The sequence below is a fragment of the Python bivittatus genome, unplaced genomic scaffold (assembly GCF_059951505.1).
Source record: "Python bivittatus isolate LINGU-HERP-01145 unplaced genomic scaffold, Pbiv_v1 ctg000020_np1212, whole genome shotgun sequence".
NCBI classification, from domain to species: domain Eukaryota; kingdom Metazoa; phylum Chordata; class Lepidosauria; order Squamata; family Pythonidae; genus Python; species Python bivittatus.
This window is the reverse complement of record NW_028277030.1, coordinates 127,229,150-127,256,463: the sequence shown is the minus strand read 5'-3', so window position 1 is coordinate 127,256,463 and position 27,314 is coordinate 127,229,150. Positions and strand designations below refer to the sequence as shown.

Here is a 27,314-nt window from a genome sequence, read left to right as displayed (position 1 = left end):
GCTCTTCTGTCTTGCCTTCTCTGAATAACAACAGACAGACAGAGAGAGGAAGGCCAATAAAAAGTAAAGCAGTAGCAAGAAGCGGTTGATGAAATGGTCTCTCTCTCTCTCTCTCTCTCTCTCTCTCCCCTTCTCTCTCTCTCTCTCTCCCCCCCCCCCCCCGTCCTCTCTGTTTTATGGACTGAGCCAACATGGACATGACAAGAGATGAACCAAGGGGGCAGCAACAAAGAGGAAGTGGATCCACCCAGACAAGAGATAAACTGCTTTTATGGCAATCAAAATTTATTTCAGCACTGTTACCACAAGTGCAAAAAATACCATCAACATTCCTTTCAAAATTTAATGTGGCACATGCAGTATTTCCCTCATCTAGGAATAATGATGACAAATGACTTCTGATTGCAATAGGGAGGGGAACGTTCATTGGTCAGAGAACTAGATAAAGTTTTAAAAATTGTTTTAATGTATTGTAAAACATTTTGGTTGAGACTGGTTTAGAGTGTCCAGAATTAAATGTTTAAGGAATTAGTAAATTATTTCACCTAATGTAGTCATATATATTAATTTTAAGATATAAATAATTCCACCCTTACTTTTGGGACAAATCCTTAAAGCTGCAGGGTTTATACAATTACCTGGAGTAATTCTGTTGGATAAAAAGGGATTCACTTCCAAATAAACAAGCACATGATAACAGAACAACATGCTTAATAACATGGGAATAACACGCCAATTTGTAGAAGTAACCTTAATTGGGGGGGGTTTCTAAAGTATCTGTAAAGAAGAAAAATGTTTAACAAAGTGGTACTATTTTTTTTTTTTTTTTTGCTTTAACACACTGCATAACAATTTCACCAGAATGTAAATGAGAGAATTGTTACATTTTCCTAATATGCAATAGGGAAACCTGGAGATTTTGATGCAATGGTAGAATTAAGATAATTCTATGGTTTTTTAAATCAGTATCTTGTGATGAATCCAGAGAATTCAAGCTTTGAGATTTCCTTTTCATTAGAAAAATTTGTCCGGTCAATGCGTGAGCCAGGACTTCCAACGCTGGTCAGCCAAGCTTTCCTGCAAAGGGAAAATAATGGTAGAGAAGTCAGAGTATTACAATATTATCCATGCTTCTGCTGTTATATTTTGATGTTGTATGTTGTTGAAGGTGTGGCAAAGCAAAGGAAGACAGTTGTGCAGAAAGGGCAGAGAGAATTCTCTATCTTATGGATGCTGGAGGACTGAGATTATTAAAAACAAGAATTTGGGTGGGTACCAAGATGTAGAGAAGAATATTCTGGTTTCTTTCTTACAGACTTCAACAACTTGGTACCCTTCAAATATATTGAACTACAACTCCTATATGATGTTGAAGCTCAGCATATCTTCATCACATTAATAAGAATATTGTCTGTATGTAGTCACATTCTTCCTTTCCAAATTCCCTCTTGTCCCTCCAGTCAAGTATAAGTTATGAGATGGACCAGTCTTGTGATCAATATAGAGAACTCTGAAATGCTGGTTAGAATGAATAATCTGTTATAAACTTTACAAAGGCCTAATCTGATGGGTTACTGACATTTATATTTTTATTCCACCCTTCCTTGAAAAAGCTCAAGCAGCAGTTTGCTAATTCTTCACAGGAATCCTATAGACATATTAGGCTATGTTGATATGGCCTAAATTACCTACTGAGTTCCACAGCAGCATAAGACATCGGGTTTGCTTCTGCCTAGTCTGAGGGTACTTTTACATGAAGTTTTTATTTTGCAATTTGCACAATTTGGAATTAAATATAGAATCCTATGCAACCCTCCCACGTTTTCTCATTTCTCTTCTGTATAATACCTTCTGATTTGTAGTGCTAGGGCTAGTATACCTGGAAGTATACATAATCAGATCCCTGGTATCTATTCACTACCACACTCTGTTTCATATGTAAATCATGCTTCAGTGTAAACAGCTTGAACTGGGATACTTAGTGTGCCTAACTTCTAAGATAAGCACAATATGTTAATGGTGAATTGTATGCAAAAGATGCGGCACTGTTAGAGGAATTCCTGCACTGCAGTGTGTAGAGACTCAAATTTATTTTTTAGTTGCAAAGACTCCTGCCTAGGACTGCCAGTCAGAGGAGGTGATACTGGCTTAGTGTGGGCTCACATTATTGTAATGCTGGTTCATATTGAACTGGCATCTTGTTAAGATCAGTGACACAATTCTTATAATTTTAATGAATCTATGTATTTTATCTTATGATTAGGAAAGGAACAAAAGAACAAAAATATTGTTATGTTCTGAAATAGTTGGAAGGGTCAGCACCTGATATCTTGATTATCAAAAGGCCAGTATGATTTAAAAGCATGTTACTAAGCACAACAATAGCACTAAAAATTTGGAAATGCCAAAATTCTGTCCTATCTTTACTTTGGATGCAATATTTTATTGAACAGTAATACTTTTTCCCTTTTCTGTTCTATGGTTCATTCCTGCATTACTGGCACCAGTCGGTTTGCAACTGCTCCTAAGAGTAGACTATAAGCACTCTCCATCAGGTGAACTGGTACAGTAATTTGTGCTCTGAGTTCCAATACCCCAAATTCCCTGAAATCAACTTTATCAAATCATCTATTACCTGCAAACTCAGAGAAAGAAGGAAGAGTTCCACTGATTGTCACCTAAAAATAATCCTTGGTAGCTCAGAACTATGAGTAGAATTCCTGCCATAGATAGACAGGTGAAAGGTGGCTTAGGAGTGTGTATCAGGTTCAGATGTCTCCAAGCTTCTGAGTCAAATCTGGCTGCTTTCATTCTTGGTCTTCAGAAGGCAAGATAGGATCTCTCTAATACAACCAGAACTGAATCTACACCCTTAGAAGTTTTTGCTAAATACTTCTGAACCACAGTCCTTTCCAGCTAATTCTGAATAGAGCAGTTCAGTCTTCTATTATACAGATAAAGCTGGGAAGCATCCAACAAATTTAAGGCACAAAATATAATATCAGCAGAAACACTGTCTAGACAAGAAATCTGATTTCAACAGAGAACTGGATAAAAAAGGAAAGGGTTGCACCAGCAAAAGCCAACTAACAATTGGATAGCTTTGTATCTGTTTTGTTGCCTTCTTCATAAAGTGTCAGAAGAGTTCAGAGCTAGAATAGATGTTGGTTCTTATCTCCTCCTACCCAATAGAGCTCAGAGATTAGAGGCCTCGTGCTGCCAAATATGCTAGTCTAGGAATCGTTTTGGCTCCATATCTTTCTTTGCTGCTAAGTTTCTGGAAATAATAATGGAGATCCTAGAGCTGGATTATATGTCCAACTGGGTAGTGTTAAGATCTAGAATTCTGCGGGGACTTCCAGGTGAGGCAATGGCGGAATAAGACATCTCTGAAGGAGCGGAGATGATGCTGTGGCGACAACCAACAGCCAGGTGACAAGCCCCGGATAACGGAGCCTCTCTGGACAAGGAGAGGCCGAGAGATTGCCCACTTGTGCTCTGTATGGCTGCTCCTTGCGAGGAGACCACAAGATTGTGGTCAACTTGTGAGTCTGAGCACTGGGAGATGCAAAAATTACAACAAGCTCCCAGCCACAGTGGAGCCTATAAGGACACTGAGTTTGCTAAACCTCACTTTCTAAAGGACTTTTGGATTACAACTATTCTAACACTAAAAGAGATCTGAGAATTCAATCTATGAAAGTTTTAAATGGAGTAAGGGACCAGTCAAATTTGAAATCTTATGACTTTTGCTAAAGTGTTTTTGAAATTAAATAAATAATACCTTTATGGGAATGCAGACTTCACTTTCGGTGAAGAGATGATTGGTGGATTTTTCAAAATAAAGAGGTAAAGGAAATTTGAGACAGACCACGTGATCATAAAAATACAAAGTACAGAGGGGACCAAAGACTTAAGAACTAGAGAAGGGCAAAAAAGAAAACAAAAACAAAGAAAAAGAAAAAGAAAGAAAAAGAAAAAGAAAAAGAAAAAGAAAAGCCCTTCCTTTTACTTTTGTGCTGGATGAAATGGCTGTTAGTAGAAAGTGAAACTTACAGAAATGACAAACAAAGGTATTATATTTGAGACATTTCTAAGGACCTTTGAGGAACTGGGAAAGAAATTCACAGCTACAATAAGAGCATCAATATCTATTTAAATGCATCATTTAAAAGAGATCTCAAAGAAGAGACAAAAGATAAGATGGAAAATAATTTGGAAGGATTTGTAGGATGACTGAATGGAGTGGTAAACCAAATTAAAGTCAAGGTGAAAGTCTTGGAAAACAAAATAGAGAAGGGTTGAGATATGGGAAGAAGTGATCTATGTAACGTGAAAGGGGGAGGAGAGATATTAAGCTTGCTAGTAACTGCTGTAAAGGAGATCAGAAGTCAGTTCTTTAAATATCTTTTTCTTTGTTTTTTCTGTCTCTTTTATTTCCTGTACTTTGTATCCCTTCTTTTTCTACTTTTCCTTTCTTTTGTAATTTCATTTTGCATAATCTCTTATTACTCTTAAAATTTTCAATAAAAAGTATTCTTATAAAAAAAAAAAAAACCTAACATTCTGCATAGTTTCCAAGTGTGGTTTCTTCCAGGATAGTGTCACTACAATGCCAGTTAGGGTATGCTAACACTCTTTAGTCCTTTTAGGTCCTGGAGTTGACAATGTATTTCACTTCTGTAAAGGACACTTCATCTGATGCTCCTAATTCAAACAAGTCTCTCCAAACAGCATGGAGCACTCCCAGTATTTTTACTAGACAGTCTTTAGAACTGGCTTCTTGTGTTTGTTCTGAACTCACAATCCATTAATACGTTATGGGAAACACAACTGCTCTGTCATAAACTTGCTGCAGTGTCGGTTCATTTACCAATGGAAGGGTTGCTTGTCCTTTCAAACTACCTAGATTCATCCATACCTTGGATAAGATTTCAAAGCTTTCAAGACTTCTTGGACAAGTGTTTGCCTATTTAGAGAGAAGCCAAAATCTGGAGAACCACAGTTTGAAAGGAATCAACACTGCTGCTTACTTGCTGAAGCACAATGTACCCAATCTGCATATCTTCAAGTCAAGATATGCCTGTCTCTGCTACCATGGAAGCCACATTCAGCCATTTGGCAAAAATAGGTAGATAGTGTCTTATGTATTTTGTTTATGATAAAAAACTGAGAAAACAGAGGTTGCAAGATTGATTGAAGCTCAGAGGTTATGAATCACATCAGCATAATATGAACCTAACATCTCTCCAAACAAGGAGGGGCATAAGATGCAGAGAGAGCTATGGTTCCTAGAGGGTTTCTAACTCCCAACAACAAAATAGAAGAACAACAAAATTCCTCCCCCCCTGCTCATATTAGATTATTAATACAGTCCATTTGTACTCATATGGGAAATTTTGGTAACTATTTTACACAGGGCTCCCTCCACCTCTAAGCCTCTGGTTTGTGCTTGATTCTGCCTGGTACAGGAACTTCCAAGTCCCTATAGAATTTAAGTAGCCGTGGAAGAGGAAAAAAGAAGAAGTAACAGATTGGGAGAAAGAAAATACCCATCCCATGCTTGACTCATAGTATACTTATCCACTGTGAGGTTCAGTATAGGTTTATCACATTTTTTGAGAATCCCAATAAGTTTATTCCCAACACCCAATTATTTCACAATTCTGGAATTAAGTTAAATTACTTTAGTGTTTCTGCAGTCTGAGACAAAGAACAGAGACAAAGAGCTGAATTTGGGAACTGGAAACATCTGATAGAAAAAGGAGAAAGGGCTGATATTCAGGAATTCAGCACCATGTTATCCTGTGGTGCTAGTGAAAAATAAGAAGAACTGAAAGTACTTTTATGGGATTGCAAAAAAAAAAAAAAAAAAACATTGGGAAGGATAGAAAAAGAGAAAGTGTATTTAAAAGCTCATGCCACATACAAGGAGTTATGCATATTACAAGCTTTTTCCAACAGTTACTCAGATCCCCGTGGCTAAACGGAATTGTGTTCTTCTTAAATGGATTATAAATGGGATTGTTTGTTTGTTCATTTTATTTTCTGCTGTGCAATTCAAGTTCCATAATAGAAAATAATTGATTTTTTTCCAGATTTCTAATCTGTATCCAATGCATTCAAGGACTCCTGGTGTGATTGCTTTATTTTAAAAACACAAATTAAATTAAATAATATATAGCTTTAAAAGGCGGTACTTACAGAAATGTACTGAATATTTTGTCACACACTCTAGCATGCCAGAACATTAAAGTCCAGGAAGACTGGTTGAGAAGCACAGGGTAAGACTATGTAACTAATTGAATTAAGGCAGTGTTGTCCAAACCTGGTCACTTTAAGATGAGTGGACTTCAACTCCCAGAATTCCCCAGCCAGCCACTCATCTTAAAGTGGCCAAGTTTGGACAACACTGAATTAAGGAGTAGGAAGGCTCTCTAAGTATCAGCTAAGACAATGGACAGCTCTTCATAGGATCTACAATGCAGGATAAGGCTATAGCCACAGTGACAAATGGCCACCCAGTTTCTGTTTTTAAAAACCCTGTGTTTTTCTTGCTATATTCACCTGTTGGTTTCTATATCTGCTTTCTTGCCTCTTCCTTCATGTGACAGCCTTCGGATATTTGAAATTTCATTTTACATTTCTCTTGAATCTTTAGGCTAAACATACTGAACTCTTTTAACTGTTCCAGCTAGGACTCAGCTTCTAGACTTATCATCATCCTGTCACTTTTCTTAAGACATTGTTGGTCAGTGTCCTTAAAAACATGTCACTTGTCTTCTCCAGGTAGAATCTGCCCCTTTTCCACAGTCTAGCCAGGAAATGATGTTGGGAAATCAAGCGTTGGGACCCAGAAGATGATTTTCTTAGTGGTACCCCCTTGCTGTGGAATAGCTTGCCCCTTGATATCAGGTGAGCTCCATCCTTTTAATCCTTCAGGAAATTGATTTTTTTAGATGGAGGCATAGAACCATTTAATGGAAAGAGACAATACTATCCTTAATTTGAGGGATGGTATTTATGGCATTTGAATTGTTTGAGAGACAAGACTGGTGATAATAACTGAATTTTTAGCATGTTATGTTTGCATGTAAATTGACTTGTAAAAGAATATTTCCCTGGAATACTAAGATATTGGTATAAAATATCATATGATATGAATATTCTTATTCCTATGCTTCAACAATACAAAATACACTATACTGGGTATCTCTCTTGAAGACTGTTACAAAAACAAAAGCTTATTAAATGATTTATGATCTAAATTTATGTTTGAATTTTAACTATGAGCTTCTCAACCCCTGACCCTATTTTAAAGGCCCAAGGAAGATGTAAAACACACTGCAATGTGAGATTTATGTTAAGTACTAAGATATTGGAATGATAATTGATATTCTTTAAAGTGAAGGAGGAAGTAGGCAAAATACGCTGCAAGAAAAGCCAAGGCCTCTCAACCCCAGTAAATTTTATTCTGTTTAAATGGGCCTTGAGGAAAGATTTTGGCATGAGTTAACTATCCAAAGGAAGAACAGAAATAAATATTAATCAGCATGTGCTTAGCACAAATATGTTAGTGCTAAGGGGAGGCATTACTGATATAAAGTGATCCCCAGCATTTTTCAGGAAAGTCCTGTCGTTCAGTGGCAATTTAGCATGAGTGTGCTTGGTTAACCCTTTTGCCCCAGGACTTAAATTCAGGACTCAATTTTAAATGTACTCAGGAAAAGCATCCTCCATTTACAATTTCTGTATGATGAAGGGCAAAAGGACAACAGGCATACTACCCTTTTATTTTACTGGGTTTGATTTCTCTTCCATGGGAGAGGAAGCATGCATGCACACACAAATGAATATGGTGGTGCCTTAAAAATTAGGAAATAATCTTTCCTTGCTTTAAAATTAGAACAGGAAGTTACAGTCCTGTCCAAATATTTTTGAGCTTAGTTTTAAACCTCTGAAAAGTAAGAATTTGTAGAAGTAAATGCTGACAGTTCTTTTGCTATGATGGCACAAATGGTTCTGTTCAAATTACATCATTTTTCTTTGAATTCAGGCAGGACTAGTTAGTTGTATAATGTTGCTTCTTTAAGCTGAAACTGCTGAAAAATTAATCATCTTCATTATCTAACTTAATTGTGAACTATTATTTAACTTAATTAACTTAACTAATTAAATTAATTTTGAACATGAATTATTCCTTTTTAGCAAAAACAATCCCAAGGGAATTCTCATTTTAGTTTGGACAGAATAACAACAACAACAGTCTTTAAATATATATGCTGCTCAGGATCACTGGAAGTTGGGCCACATATAAATTTAATGTTTTAATTATTATTATTAGACATATTCTATCTATGTTATTTCTTTGCATTCCAGCGTACTTATTTAGAAGTGCTGCTATGTCCCTCAAAGAAGCTCATACATCTAGAATGGTTTCCAGTTGATATTAATGGAGGTGACAGATTAATTCACAACCTTTTTGGATGCATAAATTTACCACTATCGCCATCTTTTAAAAAAAATAGGGATGCTTCTGAGGCAGTGTTTCTCAGCATTTCTGTAATTGGGGATGCTAAATAAACATTTGGAAAATGTAGGGACCACCCAGTTAACCACCACCACCCCCGTTCTCAACTGTTGGTTGTTTTAATTTTAGTACTCATATTGCTACTTGTATCATCATTGTATGTTTCAGTGAACCAGATTTTGGCCAATGATCCATTCTCGTGATCCAGCTGACTGTCAAATATGTGAAGAAGTGGGGACTGAGACAGTAAATGGACTTTTGCTGGCTGTTAGTGCATGTGGGAAAGTGGAGATGAGACAGTGAGCTTGCTTTGGCCCATAAATATGGAGAGATTGCAATCACACTGGGGACATGCTTGGGGACATCTGCAGACCACCAGTGATTTGCAGGCTATTCTTTGAGAATCACTCTCCTAAGGGAACAAGAGATTCTGAATCATAGAAAACCCTGGTTTATAATAACTGCTTTATTTTGAGGATGGAACATGTGGAAATTCCCATAACAGTGACAACCGTTTTGAGGAACGGCTGGATCATGTATGAAGTTCTCACATTAATGATGTACCTCCTTGAAGTCCTGAAGTTCTTGAATTATGCTGTTGGATAGTAGAATTCATTGTACTCTACCATTTGCCAGATGACTGTGCATTCTGCAATGCTTCAGTTGAACTTCTCTAACAACAATCAGGACTTGAAATTATTGGTCAAGTCTCAACTGAGCCAAAATTGGTAAGATTTATTAGGAAAAGGATTAGAGTGACAACACAAGAATTGTGGCAAGCAGTCTATATAGGTAATTCAAAGCAACTAGACTCTCATTTCTTTCTCACCCTCTTTCAGTGCAAGGGAGAGGATCTTTCTCTCTAGCAATAGCCAACCTGCATCGGCAATTTTTTTCAGAAATGGCGCCTAGCCTTCTTACATAAGCCATCTCTCACAACTTCCTTACCAATTCTGTAAGTGGCCAGAAAGCAGGATTGCAGTTACTATCTCAGAAGGACTAGGTGATACAAAGGACCTGATATTACAAAGTTTCCAATTCTGGATTCAGAGTTTCAGCAATTGATTTGTCTAGTATAGATCAAGTCACTCCTAAACTATTTTTTCTCCCTTGCTTGTTTCCTTGCTTGGCTGCCCATCTCTGATTAAAATCTGTTTGCCTTTAGATGGCCAGAAGCATTTAGCACTTACTATGTTGGTTAATCTTAGATAATCACTAGACTGAAACTAGTTCCTTAACTCTGCCAACTAGAGTTGAGATCCTGAACTGACATGTACCATAGATTTTATTATTTTCACTAGTATTTTTTGTAATTATTGCTTTATGACAGGGATGCGTAACTTATGAACCAAGGCCACCTCCCCACTCCAAATCCCCCTCTCTTTTTTCATTCTGGAGGTCCTTCTGATATCAGTTGTCGAATATCAGCATTAGAGTTTCCAGTGGTTTTGAGGTAAGATGCATATGAAGTCTGTAAGTCTTAGAATTTTTAAAGAAGAAAAAATACTCCAACCCTCCTTAAAAAAATCACAAGAAAATCCTTTCTGTTCCTATGCATGGTATAGCTCCACCCCACTTTACCACATCCCTCTGCTCTCAATCCAAGTGAATGTTGACCTTCACTGCCTGGAAGTTGCCCGGTCCTATTTTATGAGGTTTTATTTTATGTGTGTGTGTGTGTGTTTTTCTAGTTTGTGTGATTCATTAGATTTATCTGTTAAGGAAATATCAGAATACAGATGATTTGAATCTTTGCCTTAAGAAACAAGGAAGATTAATTCATCATGGTTTTGTCTGACAGCTATCAGGGTAAGGTGTTGCTATATAAGGCAAAGAGTGAAGCAGGCGACTATCCCACTTTCGATGCAATGATACATTTGAGTGGCACAGAAGTGGTCACACACCAAACTCCTCTCACCCAAATTCTGTACTAATGAAATGCCCAAAGAAACATGGCAGCCAGTGAAAAAATTAATTTCATCCTGCCTAGGGCACTAATTTTGCTATAGTAAAAACAGGGAGAGCCATGATATGAGAAGACTTTTCCATTAATTTTTAAGAATACATCTCTTTTGAGATAAGAAGAGCACACTAAAAGATTCACTGGGTCAGGACATGTGACCGTTTAGTCTAGCATTCTGTGTCCCACAATGATGCATTTAGTAAGTTCACAAGCATGGACAGGTTGACAGTTTTCTTCCACTACTGCCCATCAACAGCTAGTATTTAAGATATGCTGCCTATGGTTCAGAATGTAGCAGACAACTATCAAAATTACAAAGTTACTTAGTGATAACCTAATGCTTGCATAGTCCTTTCCAAAACCAGCTAAATTAGGGGCACCACCACATTCAATGTCAATGAATTCCATAGTTTAATGTAAAGATAGGCTATCTCACTGAACTAAATAGGGAAGTAGATGGGGAACCTTGTACATTCACATGACCTCCCAGGCCTGGTGGGAAAAATTATAATGACAGGAACTGGCAGAGAGCCTGCTCTTAAGAGACTACTCTGGAAAAACTTTTAGTGCTGTAGTTTTAATATAGTACAACAAGGTTGTTGGCTATGGCTGGGAGGAATAGGAAAGAACTCTGGAACGTTCTTTAGTCCAAAAGTGTTCAGTTCTGACCCTTTTACATACACATCTGCTTTTCTTTATGTTCCATGTGGAATTATTTCAAAGTACTGATCAAAGTACTGTGAAAAGTGGGGTCCCCTGAGATTTCTTAAGTATTTGGATCTGTAGGATTAAAACTTGTTAAGTATGAGGAAGACATCACTTTGCCAGAGCTTTTGGTCTGTGGAGTGGAAGTATCAAGCAATTACACTGAAGATATTCCAGGAAGAGAAAAAAACATAATACATTCTATATCCTACAAAAACACCAGCCCAGTAGTCATGGGTGATATGGAATTGCATGCTGGTAAATGCACAGAATTTTATGCAGGCAAAGGAGCAGGTTGGCAGCCCAGAGATAATTTAAAATTATTATTCATAAGAGTGAAGACTGCCTCAGGTGTCAAGTGCTGAGTGGAACAGAGAAGACAGAATTATGCATGCTGGGGGAGAAAAAAAAAGAATTATACAGGCTGCATTTGCTGCCTTTTGTTCCAAACCTCTCTACCTTTGTCAAATCCAGTCAAGATAACTGTTTCATCGAGAAGTACTGAAATAAGATTCAACTGCCAGTTCAATTACTTTTTGTAGATAGGATGGGGAGGTACATCTTAGTCTTCAATTCAGGCAGCAAAATGTCTTCGAGCTGCTTCTGCCAGCAAGTTAATTAGAAATACCAGAAGATTATAACTTTATAGGCTTGTTTACAAGGATGATGCAAATCCACAGAACATCACATTATTAATTGGGCCTCACTGGAAAAGCTAATTCCAGTTTTAATGACTATGTGGAGTTACGCAATACTAAGATCAGCATCCACTATAAGAACCTGATCAACTGCAACAAGAATTTGTGAGCCGCCCAGAGTTTCGTTCAGGATGGGCGGTTATATAAATGTTTTAAATAAATAAAAAAATAAAGAGCTGCGCCAGGGTAGATACATCATTTGAAACTCAGAAAGACTGCACCTACCGTAGGGTTCTCCCAGCCTTCAAATGTAAGCAATCTTTAAAATCCATTTCAGCAGAGAGCATAATTTGGGGTGTTCGTTTCTTTGCAATTCTCTCCACTGAAGCAAATAGGATGGATATGTTGTTGCTTGCTGGGCATCGGATGCTTGCAAAAAGAATGCATGCATCTTGCCATTTACAATCCGCTTATGGAGTTATATATAAAGCCAGATATTACAAGGGCATCATCATATGACATTCGTATTTGCTCTGGCTTTCAGTGAAAGAAGCCAAAACCTATAGTTCTCTCTCTGAAACATCTCACTCTTTTCGAAGGAAGCGTTAATTCAGTGTCCTTAGGATACAGCCGCCCCAAACAAGCAAGGGAAAGTTTCCCACGGAAAAAAGGGCTCTAATGTGAAGCCAACAGGAATGGAGATGTGCACCTGAATGTCCATCTATAGCCACACTGCCCTGCTCATCTGGATCCCAATGAGCTGATGAGACGATGGATTTGCTGTCAGTGGGGATGCAAGGGAAGGATGAGCAAACAATCCAGTTGTCAGGATGTGGTCAGCTGCTGTTAGGTGGTAAACCACTGAACTGCAAGAACAGCTTTTCACTGAAGTACATTGCCCACGAACCCCAGCAGTTCAGGCTGGCCTGAGATTTCCTAGATAGGAAGGAACATTAAATAGCTTTTGGTTTAAGCTGAGCTGTTTTGCTCCTGAGCAACAAAAACATTTAGACCTTTGCTGTATTTCCACAATCTTTGCTTGTGGCCTGCACTTGAATTGTCATTCTGGCCCAGTCCTTGACTTGCTTCCTGATGTATTTTTTAATTCTAACTTCAGCTCTGGCTACTGATTTGTCACAAGGCAACTCGTTCATCACAGGCTGGTTCTCACAAGCTATCCTGGATACCAGTGCATCCCTGAGATGGGCAAAACTGCAAACAAAGAGTTCTTTAGTGATACAAGTACCATCTGCAGAAAAGATCGGCTACTGGATATTTAACACGGTGTCCTGTCAAATTAAAAAATTGGGAAATAAATATTCATTTGATACTGGTATTGATACTATTATTTCTGTATTACCTTAATCCCACTTACTTAGTCTGCAGTCCCAAGGAAGTCAGCTAAACTGAAGAAGTGAGTTCGCTAGATTTACTGTGGTGAAGTGCTTGTGGAGTCCAGTGATGGATTCCAGGCATTCCTGTGCCTACAGATAATGGAAAACCTAGATAAGGTGATTGCTATGGCCTGCTCATGTTTTGGAATGAGAAAACAAAACAAAACAAATTTTAAAAAAAGGTAGGAGGAGAAAACTGGCAGGTGTCTGAGTGGAAAGTCCTTGAAAAGAGTTCAAGGGGTGCTCTGGAAACTATCACATCCCCCCTCCCCTGTCGTCAGTACTATCTTTTCTACACTTTCACCAAACAAGCACATAAAAATGAAATAGTGATATGGCAAGTCATCTCTCTCTTCAAAAGCTTTATAAAAAGAGATAGTTGCTATTGGGCATAGCTCGAAAATCTCACGTTTTTCATCTATTCTTGTAAAATTTGTGTAAGAGCAGAGGACCGTGTGTAGCTGGAGCATGAAAGTTACTTGGGGAGAGCTCAAAGTGAAAAGGTTGTTTCCTCTTCATACTCTCAGAAGGAGAATAGCAAAATTAATAGGTCACTGCATTGTCACTGGATTGTTGGGGACTGTCCATCAATGTGACAGGAGTATGAACCTGCTTTGATTATTTTTCCTATCTGAGAGCTACTTTTGCTATGAGGCTGGCACTGCCTTGTACTTTCTATGATCCTTCTGTATGTTTGTAATGAAATACAATATAAAGAAACTATAAATTTCCAGAGTTCTTGCCACAAAAGAAGCCATGCCTACATACAGAGCCTACCTAGACATTTCTATAGCTCATGGTTGCCTTTGAGTTCTTATGCTGACATATGCTGCTCTTCTGTCATCTGGGAAATACTTTACAATGGGTTTAAGAGTTCCAGATATTTTAAGCTAGGACCCATCAATGTAATCATTCAAAATTTTGTGGGGTTGCTGAAATCTAGCAATTTAGCTAAACTGGTAAAATCTCATCAGATTGCAGCAGTTTGGATCCTGAGATGTAGAAGATCTTGTTCAAGATATTGCTTGATCTCACCAAAAAATCCAGTGTTCTCATGCAAGATCTCATGAAGTTTGAAGAAAACAAGATTTCATGAGAATACTAAAATCTGATGAGATTTAGGTATCTGTTGTCACTTTTTAAAATTACAAACCTATTGTTCATAGGACTATGATGCTGACCTTTGTTTCAAGCAATTTTCTCCGAACTTTCTCTTTCAATTTTCCAGTGTTCAGTTAAAAAGGAAGAAATAGATAACACAGAGTAAGGGCTCCTTTTTTAAATCTCCAACCTATTTTACTCTTAAACCTCCTGTAGTACAGACATATTCTGCTTCTCACATTGACTGTCCTTCCAATCTTTCCAATGAGTTCTGAATTTTAAAAATTATTTTGTTTTTGTTAAAAAGCTTACATAAGAAAAATAAATGTAGAAATACCCCAGCACCTGCTGTTTCAAGCAGCCATTTACAATAACTCCAATCGCTGAACTAAACTGAACGACGTGTCTTGGATTGATTTCAATTCACCTACATTATCAGTGGCTTCAGTATCATTGCTGCTCCATCTCCGTCAGCACATACTCATTTTGTTTGTTCTTTATTCCTTTAAAAGTCATTACATTGACTTTAAACTGCTTCTTTTTTCCAGGCTCATGTGGAAGCCTGAAAAAAAAAGACAGTGCTTCTTTAATGAAGAGCAGAGAAGTGCTATGCTTGTGTGAGGTCCAAAGGATTTCCTCTCAATCATTTTGGAAGCAGACAGCTCTATAAAACATATCAGTTAAAATACAGTCTCAAGAATTGTTTCATTATTTAGTATTTGCCACTTCGGTTTCCAGGCCAGTGACTTCAGTGGACAAAAAAACAGTGGTGCCATAAGAAGCAGTACGAAGAAGGTGAGTAGGTGGGGAATGAGGGGTCAAATGAACATTTTGCCTCTTAAAAGTCTTGGTATGCCTCCTCCCTCCAGTGAGCACAGATGGAAATCTAAGTATGTTAATTTGGAAAGAGAGAAAGAAATGTACTCAGTACATATTTCTCTGCAAACTTATCAAATATGCATTTCACCAACCTTTATGCAAACTGGAATGGAATGCAATCCCCCTTCCAATGTCTATATTAAACTGGTAAACACACAAAGATGCATTTATTAAGTTAAAGCATGCAGAAAAATGCATGAGAGTAGGGGAAGTTACTTTCAAAAAGTGTGCATTCTCAGAAAAGTCCATGCAAAATGTATGTGTTTTTTATATATATATATATATATATATATATATATATATATATATATATACACACATACATACATACATACATACATATACATACATATACATATACATATACATACATACATACATACATACATATATATATATATATATATGTGTGAATTTTCATGGGGATATTTTTGCAGCATTCGCATTCTGAAACAGAAATAGGACTGTAATGAACTTGCAGTCAGGAAAATATGCATGTACTATCCAAAAAATATGTGATGCAGACTGGTGTCTGAAAAGATTGCCAATCTCTACTCTAATAAGAGCACTTAGAACTATAGTTTTAGTACACACTTTGCATAAGATTATACTGCATATTTCATTTCATTAATCTTGTTAAACTGCAGCAAAGATACACCACTATTTCAGTGGGCTATTGAATTGTAACAGTGATGCAAAAAAGTGCTTACTTTATGTAAGCAGTAGTCGGTTCAAACAAATCAGGAGTGGACTACATCGGCCAATTTCTTGACTATCAAACAAATAGTGACAACAGCTATTAATTTTCTGAAACAACTGTATGAGGCGTGTGAAAAACAGTGACAAAATGGGATGACAATAATCCAGGAAAACACTGATCATCTAGCATAAGCTAAATCTGGCAACATCTCTATGACAAGAAACACGATACTGTGTACAGAAGGCAGAAGGCACAGTGTTTGTCATAACTTTTGAGAGAGAGCTACTGAAAGGCATGTTACGAGCTGGACTCTAAAAATTAGGCAAGGTAGGACAAAGTAGTAGACTGGGCAGATTACTTTTAAAATGTGATTGAATTATAATTAAATTTAAACTTAAAAAGTAGTGATAATGATAACTTGTCATGCAAGGAAACACAAAATCAAACAACATCAAAAATTATAGTTTGATGGCAACCTCTGGAGGGCATGTGGCACTGGGATTTCAGATTAAACATGCCTGATATAAAGGAATACATCACTCAAGAAAAGTTATGGTTCCATAATGATATGAATTGCTGTGAGTTATTTACATCAATTGTCCATTTCACACATTGCTTTAGTCCATATTCATACATGCATGCTGAAATGTAGCTGGTGGCAGCAAGAATGAAATATAGCTGAGAACAAATGGACAAATCCTTTTGGGAACTGAACCATCTTGTTTTCATTGCTGTCTATCCCAAAAGGTCCATCAGGATAAAAGATAATATTTCACTGCTAAACAAATGGGAGAAGTAATATTGGCTTGCTGATCCTACTGTTCTTTCTAGATACAATGACCTACGTGTTTCCAACAGACAACCTACCTAAAAATCATTCCAAATGGCTTTCACCTTTGACTTGCTCGTATCATGTTCAGCTTCTATAGTAGCCAACAGAACCTCCGGGACTTTATTAAAGAGGGCATTTCATTTCACATTTATTTTCTTGAATAGTGAAAAGTATCTAAAATGTACAGTGGTACCTCGGTTCACGAACTTAATTCGTTCCGCGACTCTGGTCGCGACCCAAATTGGTCGTGACCCGAATCAAATTTCCCCATAAGGTTCAATGTAAATACAGTTAATCCGTTCTGACCCCTCCGAATTTGGTTGCCAACCGATTTTGGTTGCGTCCCAAATCAAATTTCCCCATAAGGTTCAATGTAACTAAGGTTAATCTGTTCTGAACCATATGTTTTTTTTTTTTTAAACTACAAAAATATGACACAAAGTACAGTACGAAGAGAGAGAACACTAACCTTGCTCGATGCGACTTCTGGCGTGGAGGACAGGAAGGTGGGTGGGGAGGTGGTTATTGCTTGGAGGGAGAGTCCCCCTCCCTACAGGAAGCCACGAACACATGTCACAGGAGGGAAAATGGCCGCAGATCCTGTTCGTCACCCGATCCGGCGTTAGTGAACGGAGGCAAAATTTTGCGACCGGAGCTGTTTGTGACCCGAATTGGTCGTGAACAGAAGCGTTCGTGACCCGAGGTACCACTGTACTGTGATTTTCAACATTCTTTGCAAGTTATCTTGTTTCAAATGATGCTGCTATTCTTCATTTGCCTTCCTAATTTTCCTTCTCAATTGTTCCCACTGCTGCAGAATCCAATTGTAGCAAAAGCATTCAAGTTTCTCCATGATACCATGACATAACATCTGATTTCATGATGCCATGAAGATGTGTAAACAAATCTTATTAGATATTACAACTAATATGCCAATTACTATGCAGGCAAGTACAGATGAGGACAGTGAAGAATAAGAAAGACAAAAATGGCACCAAAAATAGCTTCTGCCTTTTTCAGAACATGGGAGGCTTCACTGAAAATATCCATTACTTCCAGAAGACTGCTGGAAATCCTATTATGACAGAGGTAGGTGGGTGGGTAGGTAGGTAGGTAGATAACAGAGGTACATGTGTCTCTTAATGAGTAGAATTATGGAATTAAAGAAGCCTGTTATATTTGCCACTTAACTGATTTTGGTTTACTGAAAAAATATTAGCTTCCTTGACATTAGTACCACTGCACAAAAGAGGGGGACAGTGCCTGTTAAAAAAGCATTAGACGGTATCAGCAGTCACCAAAAATGATATTTCAGCCAATGTGGGCAAATGCGGTGTTGTACCTAGCATATTTGTCACCCAAAGCAGATCATTTTTTAACACCCCCCTCCTCCATCACTGAGAGCCAGTTTGGTGTAGCAGTTAAAGGCACCAAGCTAGAAACCAGGAGATTGTGAGTTCTACTCCCGCCTTAGGCATGAAGCCAGCCATAGGAAGAAGGCAAGGGCAAACCTTTTCTGAAAATTGGTGCCAAGAAAACAGCAGGGGGCAGTCATCAGGAGTCAAAATGTTTTTCCTCCATCATGGCTGCACCATGCCCTCAACCGCCAAAGAGCTGATCAGCATGCCAGCAGCAGTGACCCAACTGTACATCCGCTGCTGGCCTTCAGATTATCTTCAGCAGCAGCCCCATTATTGTCTGCACCAGGGGCAGACCGCCCCCCAGTACACCACTGGGCACATGATGAACATTATACTTAAATTGTATTTAAATATCTAATAAATAAATACATTATTTTCAGAACAGAAGAGGGGAAGTATGCTGAAAGAGTCTACTCAAAAATTCCAAAACCAGACCACTACCACAGTTCATTTTATTTACTATCTTTGTCACACTTTTACCAAGATGTTATGGGTGATGTGCAAAGGAAGTTATCTCATGCTATAAGAACAAGTCTCTAGTGATCTTCACAACTCACAGGGGAGGTTAGAATGAGATATGCTGGCTGAGTGAACACAACAGGCTAAGGAGGCATGTTGTGGCTTAGCATGATGTATGAACCCAATTCATGACATAAGAAGGCTTCTAAGAAGCCTCATAGCTAAGCAGGGCTTGAAGCCTTAATAAACAGAACAGATGATAAAAGCACACAAGCTCTCATATGCCCCAAACCCAGAATCAAGATGCTGTACCAGAGCTAGCATGCATCTTGCTGCAATACTGTACCATCTGCTCCTCCATAATTCAGTGTAGAAACGCTGGCAATAGTGCTCAAAGACCTTCTGTGGCATAACAGAGAGCCAAGGGGTAGTGTCAGAGTACTCTTTCCCCTGGAAGTGCCTTCAGTGCCATGTTTCAACAATCTGTTTTAGAATCTCTAGCTCTGCGGAGATGTCATAAGCACTATTTGTACTACCAATCTTATCATTGGTAGTAAGACTCTGACACTAGAACTCAAACCAGGAGTTTTCCTCCCCCCATAGAGATCTGGGAAGCCCTAACTTGGAGCTTCTCCTGGAGACTGGAGCACTTGCAGCCTCTGACTTTGCTCTGCTTACTGACGCTGTACCATTTCAATAGGGAAGATTATAAAAAGCTACACGGGTTTGGCTGGGACCTTACCTAAGCAACAGTGGTGTAACTTGCTCTGATGCATTTCTACCTGGTCTTAGATTGTGATTCCCAGCTTTCATACCAAGTTTCCCTCTTCATGGCTGTCAGGGCTGGCCCTAACTATTTGGCAGAGTGAGGAGGAGACATACAGAACTGGCCAAGTATTGTATGGCAAGGATGCCATCCCAGGGTGAAAAAGATTCATCTGCCAGTTCAGTTGTTTTTATATGTGGAATGGCCTGAGGGTACCATCCTTGCCTCAAGCAGCAAAATATCTTATGCAAGTCCTCAAACTGTCTAATACACAGACTTGACACTTCTAATTTTAACTCATATGACGTTATTCAAAGATTTGTAGGGTTTATGTCATAATCCCCAATTCACAGAACTAATTTTTTCAAAATTCTCTGAGAAAAGGAAATTACTAGTAACAATCTGAGTCTTTAACATAGATTTATGTTTACTAATTTGCAGTTTCAAATACATTAGATGAGAGAGGTTTGTGTCTTTCATTTTATAGAGGTGCCACCACAAAAACAACACTGTGCTCGTTATATCACAGAAAACAGAGGATGGCCTTGCACATTTGAAATAGAAAGAGGCATCATGGCCCTAATTTAGCCCAAGCCTTAAGAATGTTATTAGCACAAAATACGATTCTTCCAGGGTTTTTCAAGAAAAGACTACAGGTTGGAACAGGTGGAAGATGGATGGAAGCTGATCCAGCAACAAATACATACTGAATTATGATACTAGTCTTAAAAGCTCTAATTAGTCCTTTATTCTGCAGACTTTTCAGAAGGCCCTTTCTGATATTTGCCTGAAGAACTGGATGAAAGAAGAATCTAGAATGTGAGGAATATAATGGGAGACTGACATCTAGTGTGGGAATACAGAATGGTGGGTTTTGTGTAAAATAATCCATACAGTATTGTTATTTCTTTAAAAAATGGATAAATCGCAGAATCACAAATGAAAGTAATAATTTTCTTTTATATTTATATTATATAACTACCTTCATTTTTTACTATTGTGCATTGGCTTGTATAATGACTGTAACTCATTTTGATGAGAACAATAGGAAGAGAAGTTCTTTTATAATCCTAAAAGTGTAAATAAAGACAACCACCACAACTCCCTTGTGTGGTCACAGTGGCTGCTTTCTGCTGATGTAGAAACTAGTGAAAGCAACACTGTAATAATCCTCTCACTCCTTGCACTATCAGTGTTCAGGCTTTAAGGGTCCTTGTTTATATCTCGGATCCCCAGTATGATGCCACAGGCGCTAATGCTCAACATGGACATCTCCTTTACCAGGCCTGTTGCCCCACTATACTTTTTATAATTTTTAAAGACAGTTAAATTCTAAGCAAAATTAAAATTAGTCTTTATTTCTAAAAATGCCTTTAGATATCACATATTTTTCTAAAAAGTAAAAGTGAAGAACATGGAATCCCCTGTTTTGTTTGTACTATTCTTACCCACCCAGGAAAAAAAATCAGCTGGTAGTTTATGATGAATATCCTGGGGAGCTAGAGAAGGTGACAAAGAGCAGACTCACCTAGTAAATTGTTGTTTTATGCCTGGGACCATCTCTGCCATTTTGTAAACTGGCCATTTCAGCCTCCATGACAGCCATTTTGTTTAAGGACCCACCCATAACAAATTGTCAGATGCACCCACGGCTCAAAAATGTTGGGAGGGTCATTGGTTTATGTATTCCATCTAATCACTTCAAATATGAAACTATAGTTTTGATGGGCCCCCTTCCATATATCATCAGGGAAATTGACCCCATTGCCCCTCCTCTTCAAAAACAGCTCAGGTGGGATCTTCTGCCTTTTTTCCTTTTTTATTTTCTAACTGTCTTAAGAGGTGGTTTGAAGAGCAAAATAGGTAAGTGTGTGGAGACTTATCTATTTTGCACTTTTTGACAGAAGAGAAATGGGAAATATGTTTTTATCTATCTGTCTGTCTTAGGGTGCTCTTTGGGCCATGAAACAAGGGCTGGGACCACATTTGGCTAATGAACCCAAGATTACTGGCCCCAAGTTGGACAAGACAGCTGTACCCATGGGCCAGAAAGAGGAATCACCTGGTTTGGGGAACACCAAGGAGTGCCATCTCAAGCCCTGTGCCACAGCGAGTCACCCTAGCACCAGAGTGCAAAGCCCCTGCCGCCCCCACCACTCCTGCCACCCTGCAATCTGCAGGCCTTGCTGTGCCTAGCTGACCTTTGCTCTCTTCCTCCCACTGCTGACAAGGTGTGCCTGGCCTGGCCCTATGCGAGGCATCTGATGCCATGCCTTCTTCCCAAGCTGCTTGTGCCATGCTGCAAATCGCACAAGTTGTTCTTGCAATGCTTTGCAAAGCTTCTGCAGCCTTCCAAAGTATCATGAGAATGGTGTGCACAATTGGGAGAACAGTGGGTTGAGGCAGCACTCCTCAGCGGCAGCAACACTGGGGCTGAAGTAGAGGCCCAGGGGTGGTGGCATCTGGCTGAGGCTGCTGAAGGCCTCAGGTCTCTACTTCAGCCCTGGTGCTGCTGCTGCTGAGGAGTGCCACTGTGCAGAGTGGTCAAAAGGGCAGAGACAAGAGGGAGATAAGCGGGTGGGGGGGAATTGAAGTGCCCCTGTGGTTGTAAGTGTGGGTGGGCTGCCAAGCACCCAAATTTTGATCACATGACCACGGGGACATGGCAATGGCTGTAATTTCGGGGACCAGGCATAAGTAGTATACATTCAGCACAGCCGTAACTTCAGTCACTGAACAAATTGTTGTTAAACGAGGACTACCTGTACATTAGTCTGCATTTATGTATTTATGTATTTATGTATTTATTTATTTTTCAAATTTGTATGCCGCCCATCTCCCCCAATGGGTGACTCTGGGTGGCTCACAATAATAATAATTGGGATCCACTGGGATAATTTATAGTCCACCTGAGACCTTGAACTTTCTTAGGTTTTTCCTGCTAAACTGACCTTCACCGATCTGAAATATCTCTCAAGTACAACTTTTCTCAACTACATCCAGTTCCACTGCTTTATTTAAATCTCCAAAATTCCTTCTCCCCAGAATGGGCACCAACAAGAAGCATTTTAAAACACAACTTTGTTTTGGTGGATACTCAAGAACTTGACCTCTCCCTTAGTCCTTGCATACCTGAAACATTTCTTAGATATTTTCCATATATCCAGTTCCACTGCCTGATCAACCTTTGCAACCTGGAAATCTCCAGGATTACTTGTACCCCAAGTAGACACTGGCGAGAAGCATTTTAATAAGTTTGTAATTGTGGATGTTTGACTGCAGGTTGCTAAAATTAACTGTAGATTCACATTTGTGCTTGTCACAACTAAGAATCAGGCTTCTTAGTCATTATTTATATTCTCTACCGCAGATCTCAGAACTCTGATTAATGGAAATCAAGGGTTGAGCTGCAACTATATGAGTGAGTGAGTGATATGGGCAGTGACTAAATTTGAAATATAAATAAATAAATAAAATAAAAATATGCATTGTATTAAAATAATGTTTAAGCAGTCTTACTATAAATGAGATAAGCACAAGGTGAGGAGTTTCTGCTGTGAGAGGTCTTGCTGAACTATATTTTTCAGCACTCCCAAATAGCATGGCCAATGATGAAGGATAACAGTTTGGCAACATCTGAAGACTCACAGCTTATCAGGTCTGCAATTTTTAAAAAATCGTAATATTTTATGCTTGTTGTTGTTCAATTGTACAGTTGCTTCTTTGTCACCCAAAGGACACTATTTCATCAGCAGTATCTGTGCATAACTGCTTCTTTGAATTCCTGTAAGCTCATCCTTGCATCATCTATGATAATAAATAGCCATCTTGTTTCCTGTTGGCCCCTTTTTCAGTTGCCTTTGATTTTTCGAAGGATTGGGATCATTCTTTATGACTCTTGCCTTCATGTTGTGTCCAACGTATTTAAGCTTTAGTTGCATTATTAGTGCTTCTAATGAGCAGGCTAGTACTAAGTGATTTGTTCTTCTAGAACAAAATTACTTTTAATAATTTTCTCCAGTACCACAATTCAAAAGCATTCATTTTTGTTTGTTTAGTCTTTCTGATGGCCCAGCTTTCACAGTCATATTACAACTGGAAAAAAACAGGGGCTTGACACTATGTATTTTTATTAGCAGTGATATCGCTGCACTTTAATATTTTATCAATATCTGCTATAGTTTTTCTCCCAAGCAGATGTTTTCTTTGTTTCATGGCTACAGACACCATTCCTGATCTTTGAGTTAGGACAAGAGTCTATTACCACTGCAAATTGACCTCCACCTATTTGCATTGGGTTTGCCTTGACTGTTGACATAATCTTTTTTTTTTAATACTGAATAGTAGACAGCCTTTTGCACTTCTTTCACCTTTAAAAAACATTCCTTAAATCTCTTAAATCTTCCTAACTCTTAGCCATAAAAGTGAAACCATCAGGATATCTGAGGTAGTTAGTTTTTCCAGCAATTTTTATTCAAATTTCACTTGCTTTTAATTCAGCACTTTCCATTATATATTTTGCCCATAAGTTAAATAAATAAAGAGTTAATGCATTCTTTCCACAATTTTGAACCAGCTAGTTTCTTTATATTCCGTTCTAACTATTGCTTCCTGGTCATCTTAAAGATTCTTCAGTAAGCAGATGAGATAGTTACTCATAATGTGCTGTGATCTACAGACTTAAAAGCCTTGTTTAATCAATAAAGTAAAAATAGATCTCTCTTTGATACTCTTTTGTCATTCCCATTCTCCATAAGCACTTAACAATGTGATTTCAGCTATGCCTGCCTCTTCTGAATGTGCTTTTACATCTGGCAGTTTTCATTAACCACCCTTTTTTGAGTAATCTACATATATACATTGGATTCATGCCTCATGCTAAGCCACACAGATAGTCCTCGACTTACGACCACAATTGGGACTGGAAAATTTGTCATTAAGCAGTATGGTCATTAAGCAAGGCATCACGTGACTGTGACTTGCCACCTTCCCAGTCAGCTTCTCACAAGCAAAGTCAATGGGAAAGGTGGCAGGGAAGGTTGCAAGTCAAATGGTGATCATGTGACCATAGGACAACGCAATTGTTTTAAACGCATGATGGTTGCCAAGTGCCCGAATCACAGTCATGTGACCACAGGGATGCTGCAACAGTCATAAGTGCAAGGACCAATTGTAAATCACTTTTGTCAGTGCCATCATAACTTCAACCTGTCACTAAACGAATGGTCATAAGTCGAGAACTACCTGTAATGTGGGTTGTTTGTTTTGGCTTGGTGTATTGCTTGAGTGGTTTATGAATTAATATTATATAAAGTGGTTTATGACTGAGTGTTATTTGTGAACTAAGCCACTGTAATTGTTTTATAAACCAGATTTAAAACCATCTATGTGTGATGCATGAACCAATATATAAAAAGACAGCTTTCTGTACAATATTTCTAGGTATGTGTTCTTCTATCAGATGCCTTGAAGACTCAACCACTCTTAAATCAAGTTCTTATGCTTTAAATGGAAGCTGCAAGGTCATACATACAAAAGAAAAATTAATTTCTCAACAAACAAACAAATGAAAGCCTAAGTGAAGTGAAAAAGTACCATATGGGATAGCTCCCCCACTGGCCTTACTATAATCTCTGTATCTATTTGTAGGTTTGCTACACTCAGAGACACTCTACAAATGTCCTCTGCCTGTAATGAAACCAGAAATATCACACACGCCTCCCTTCGTTCACCCTTATAATGGCTAGGCATCTATTTATTAAGTAGCTTGCTCTCTGCCTCTTTTATAGTGCCAAGCTGGCACTTACATGTGATCAATAGTGATTAATAATTTGACATCCCTAATTTGGTTGTGCACTCCTTTCTCCTTTTCATGCCATTTTACTTTGCTGCCCTTCCCACGAATCTTCCCATTGAATAAAGCCCTCTGAACAGAGCATCCTTTTTCTTTTTACTGAAGCTAGAAGCCATTTATTATCTAAACAGCTCCCAAACACTTCTGAGTGCCTTTGAGTGTGGGGAGGGTGGAGAGAGAAAGAGGCCCTGCTTTAAGTAAGCCTCTTTGTTAGCAATTTTCCAGCAGGCATCTCAAATGGTATGAGCAAAGATAGGCAAGGCCTACTAAAAACAAGAATGTGAATCTATAAATCTGCATTAGCTGTGATAGTTCTAATGGTGGCTTGTGCCACTTCAACTAGAGTGACAGTATAACGGGTATATACATTACCCAAACGCATTTTCAGTGTTGAACTGGAACCACAAAGACACATTTTGTACATTAGGACTTATGCACAGAATTAAGTGCAAGGATGTATTCTCTCCTCTTCTGTATGATCAATACTTAGATATAAGCTTCTTAGTATATTATGTAGTATAAAATGCCATTTATGCTGATAGTGTGACACAAAAACATAGATACTGATATTGATTTTTTTAAAAAAAACACATATTGCTATCCCTGTTCCCAGGAACGGAAAAACCATTGCAGCAGCTCCCTTTTTTATATGACAAATATGTATCTACACACACACAAAGATTGGTATATAGGGACATGTAATATGACAATCATCCTATGGTAAATATACCTGAAAATTATCATTATTTAAATCTGACCCTGCCTAGCCATGCTGATTTCATTTTTAAAGTGGAAACAGAGACATCATCTCAAGAGAAACAAGAGATGATCTGTCATACACATATGTTCACTTCTTAGGGGAGAAACTTTCTGCAGTTTTCCAGTATGATATGGAAGTATTGTACTAGATTCATAAGCCACAGACAGATTTCATATTAGTTCTGGGGGTTTGCAATCATACATCACCCTATTTGAAAAACGTTATACAGTAACAGAGCCAGAGAAAGTTCAGAAGAGGGCCACAAAAATAGTTGAACACCTTTTTGATAAGAAAAGTTAGAAAAATTGGGACTCTATCATTTAGAAAAAAAGCAACAGAGTGGCATAACTGTATAAAATCATGGATGGTGTGGAAGAAATAGAATAGGAGAGATCTTTCTCCCTTTTCAAAACACTTAAGATGAGGGGTCATCCAATGAATTGGGAGGAAATTGAAAATACACACAAGAAACATTTCTTTACACTGAATATGATTAACCTGTGGAATCCATTACCACAAGACATTGTATTGGTCATTAACTCGGATAGCTTGGATTGAATACATTCATGGAGAAGTCTGTCAAGGGCTATCAGTCTTAAAGACTAAGTATTATCTCCAGGTTGGGTCCAGTAAGCCACCAAATACCATTTGCATGGTTGGGAGTGTGGTATATCTCCTGCTTGTCAGTACCCCAAAGTCATCTGGTTGGCCACTTGAGAAGATGGAGTAAGATGGGTTTTGGCCTGATCCAGCAGGGTTATTATCATGTTTTTACGTATGTCTCTTTCATCCCGGTTGCAGTTTTCTTTTTTGTAAATGCACAAAAAACTTTGCATACTCTTGTACATAGCTTTCCCTAAAATACATTTAATTGTGTGTACATTTTCCCTAATATTGACTTTTGTGCACATTATTTTAGTTGCAACCCAAAATTGAGAGTAAAATGTCATCTACTTAGTATGTTTCAACCTGTACATTATTCCAGAAAATGAAAATTAGATCAGTTTGCTTAACACTGAAGCCATTAATAATATCTAAGATAGCCAAATCATATACTGTAGTACCACATGTGGTAGACTCAAAAATACTGGAAAGATATATACAGTACAATGCAAATCATTTTGGAATTTAAATTTGAAATGAAACCACAACTTTTCTTACTAGGAGTAATTTCAAAAAAAAAATCAGCAAGAAATACCACAATTTAATGAGATATACTGTATGCTTACAAAGAATAAATTTTGCACAATACTGGAAGAAAAATATAATCCCAACAATAACTGATTGGGAACTTAACTTGAAGAATATGCCG

The 27,314-nt window shown here is 38.1% G+C and overlaps 1 protein-coding gene and 1 long non-coding RNA gene across 4 annotated transcripts in view; one reads left to right on the top strand and one right to left on the bottom strand.

Annotated features, from left to right (window-relative positions):
• Window positions 1-264: 264 nt before the first annotated feature.
• The window catches only part of ACYP2 (acylphosphatase 2), a 65,186-nt gene continuing 38,136 nt past the window's right edge, over window positions 265-27,314 (bottom strand). For both annotated transcript variants that reach the window (XM_025165169.2, XM_007425794.3), the window contains one exon: window positions 265-1,077. In XM_025165169.2, the coding sequence (XP_025020937.1) occupies window positions 1,033-1,077 (45 nt within the window). In that variant the 3' untranslated portion in view covers window positions 265-1,032. The remainder of the gene's footprint in view (window positions 1,078-27,314) is intronic.
• LOC148217177 (uncharacterized) lies at window positions 14,744-25,312 on the top strand. Of its 2 annotated transcripts, XR_015797640.1 has the most exons (4): window positions 14,744-15,126; window positions 17,690-17,831; window positions 20,146-20,255; window positions 21,336-25,312. It is a non-coding gene; the product is annotated as an uncharacterized LOC148217177 (long non-coding RNA). The 2 variants fall into 2 exon arrangements; XR_015797639.1 differs by having other exon boundaries at window positions 20,146-25,312.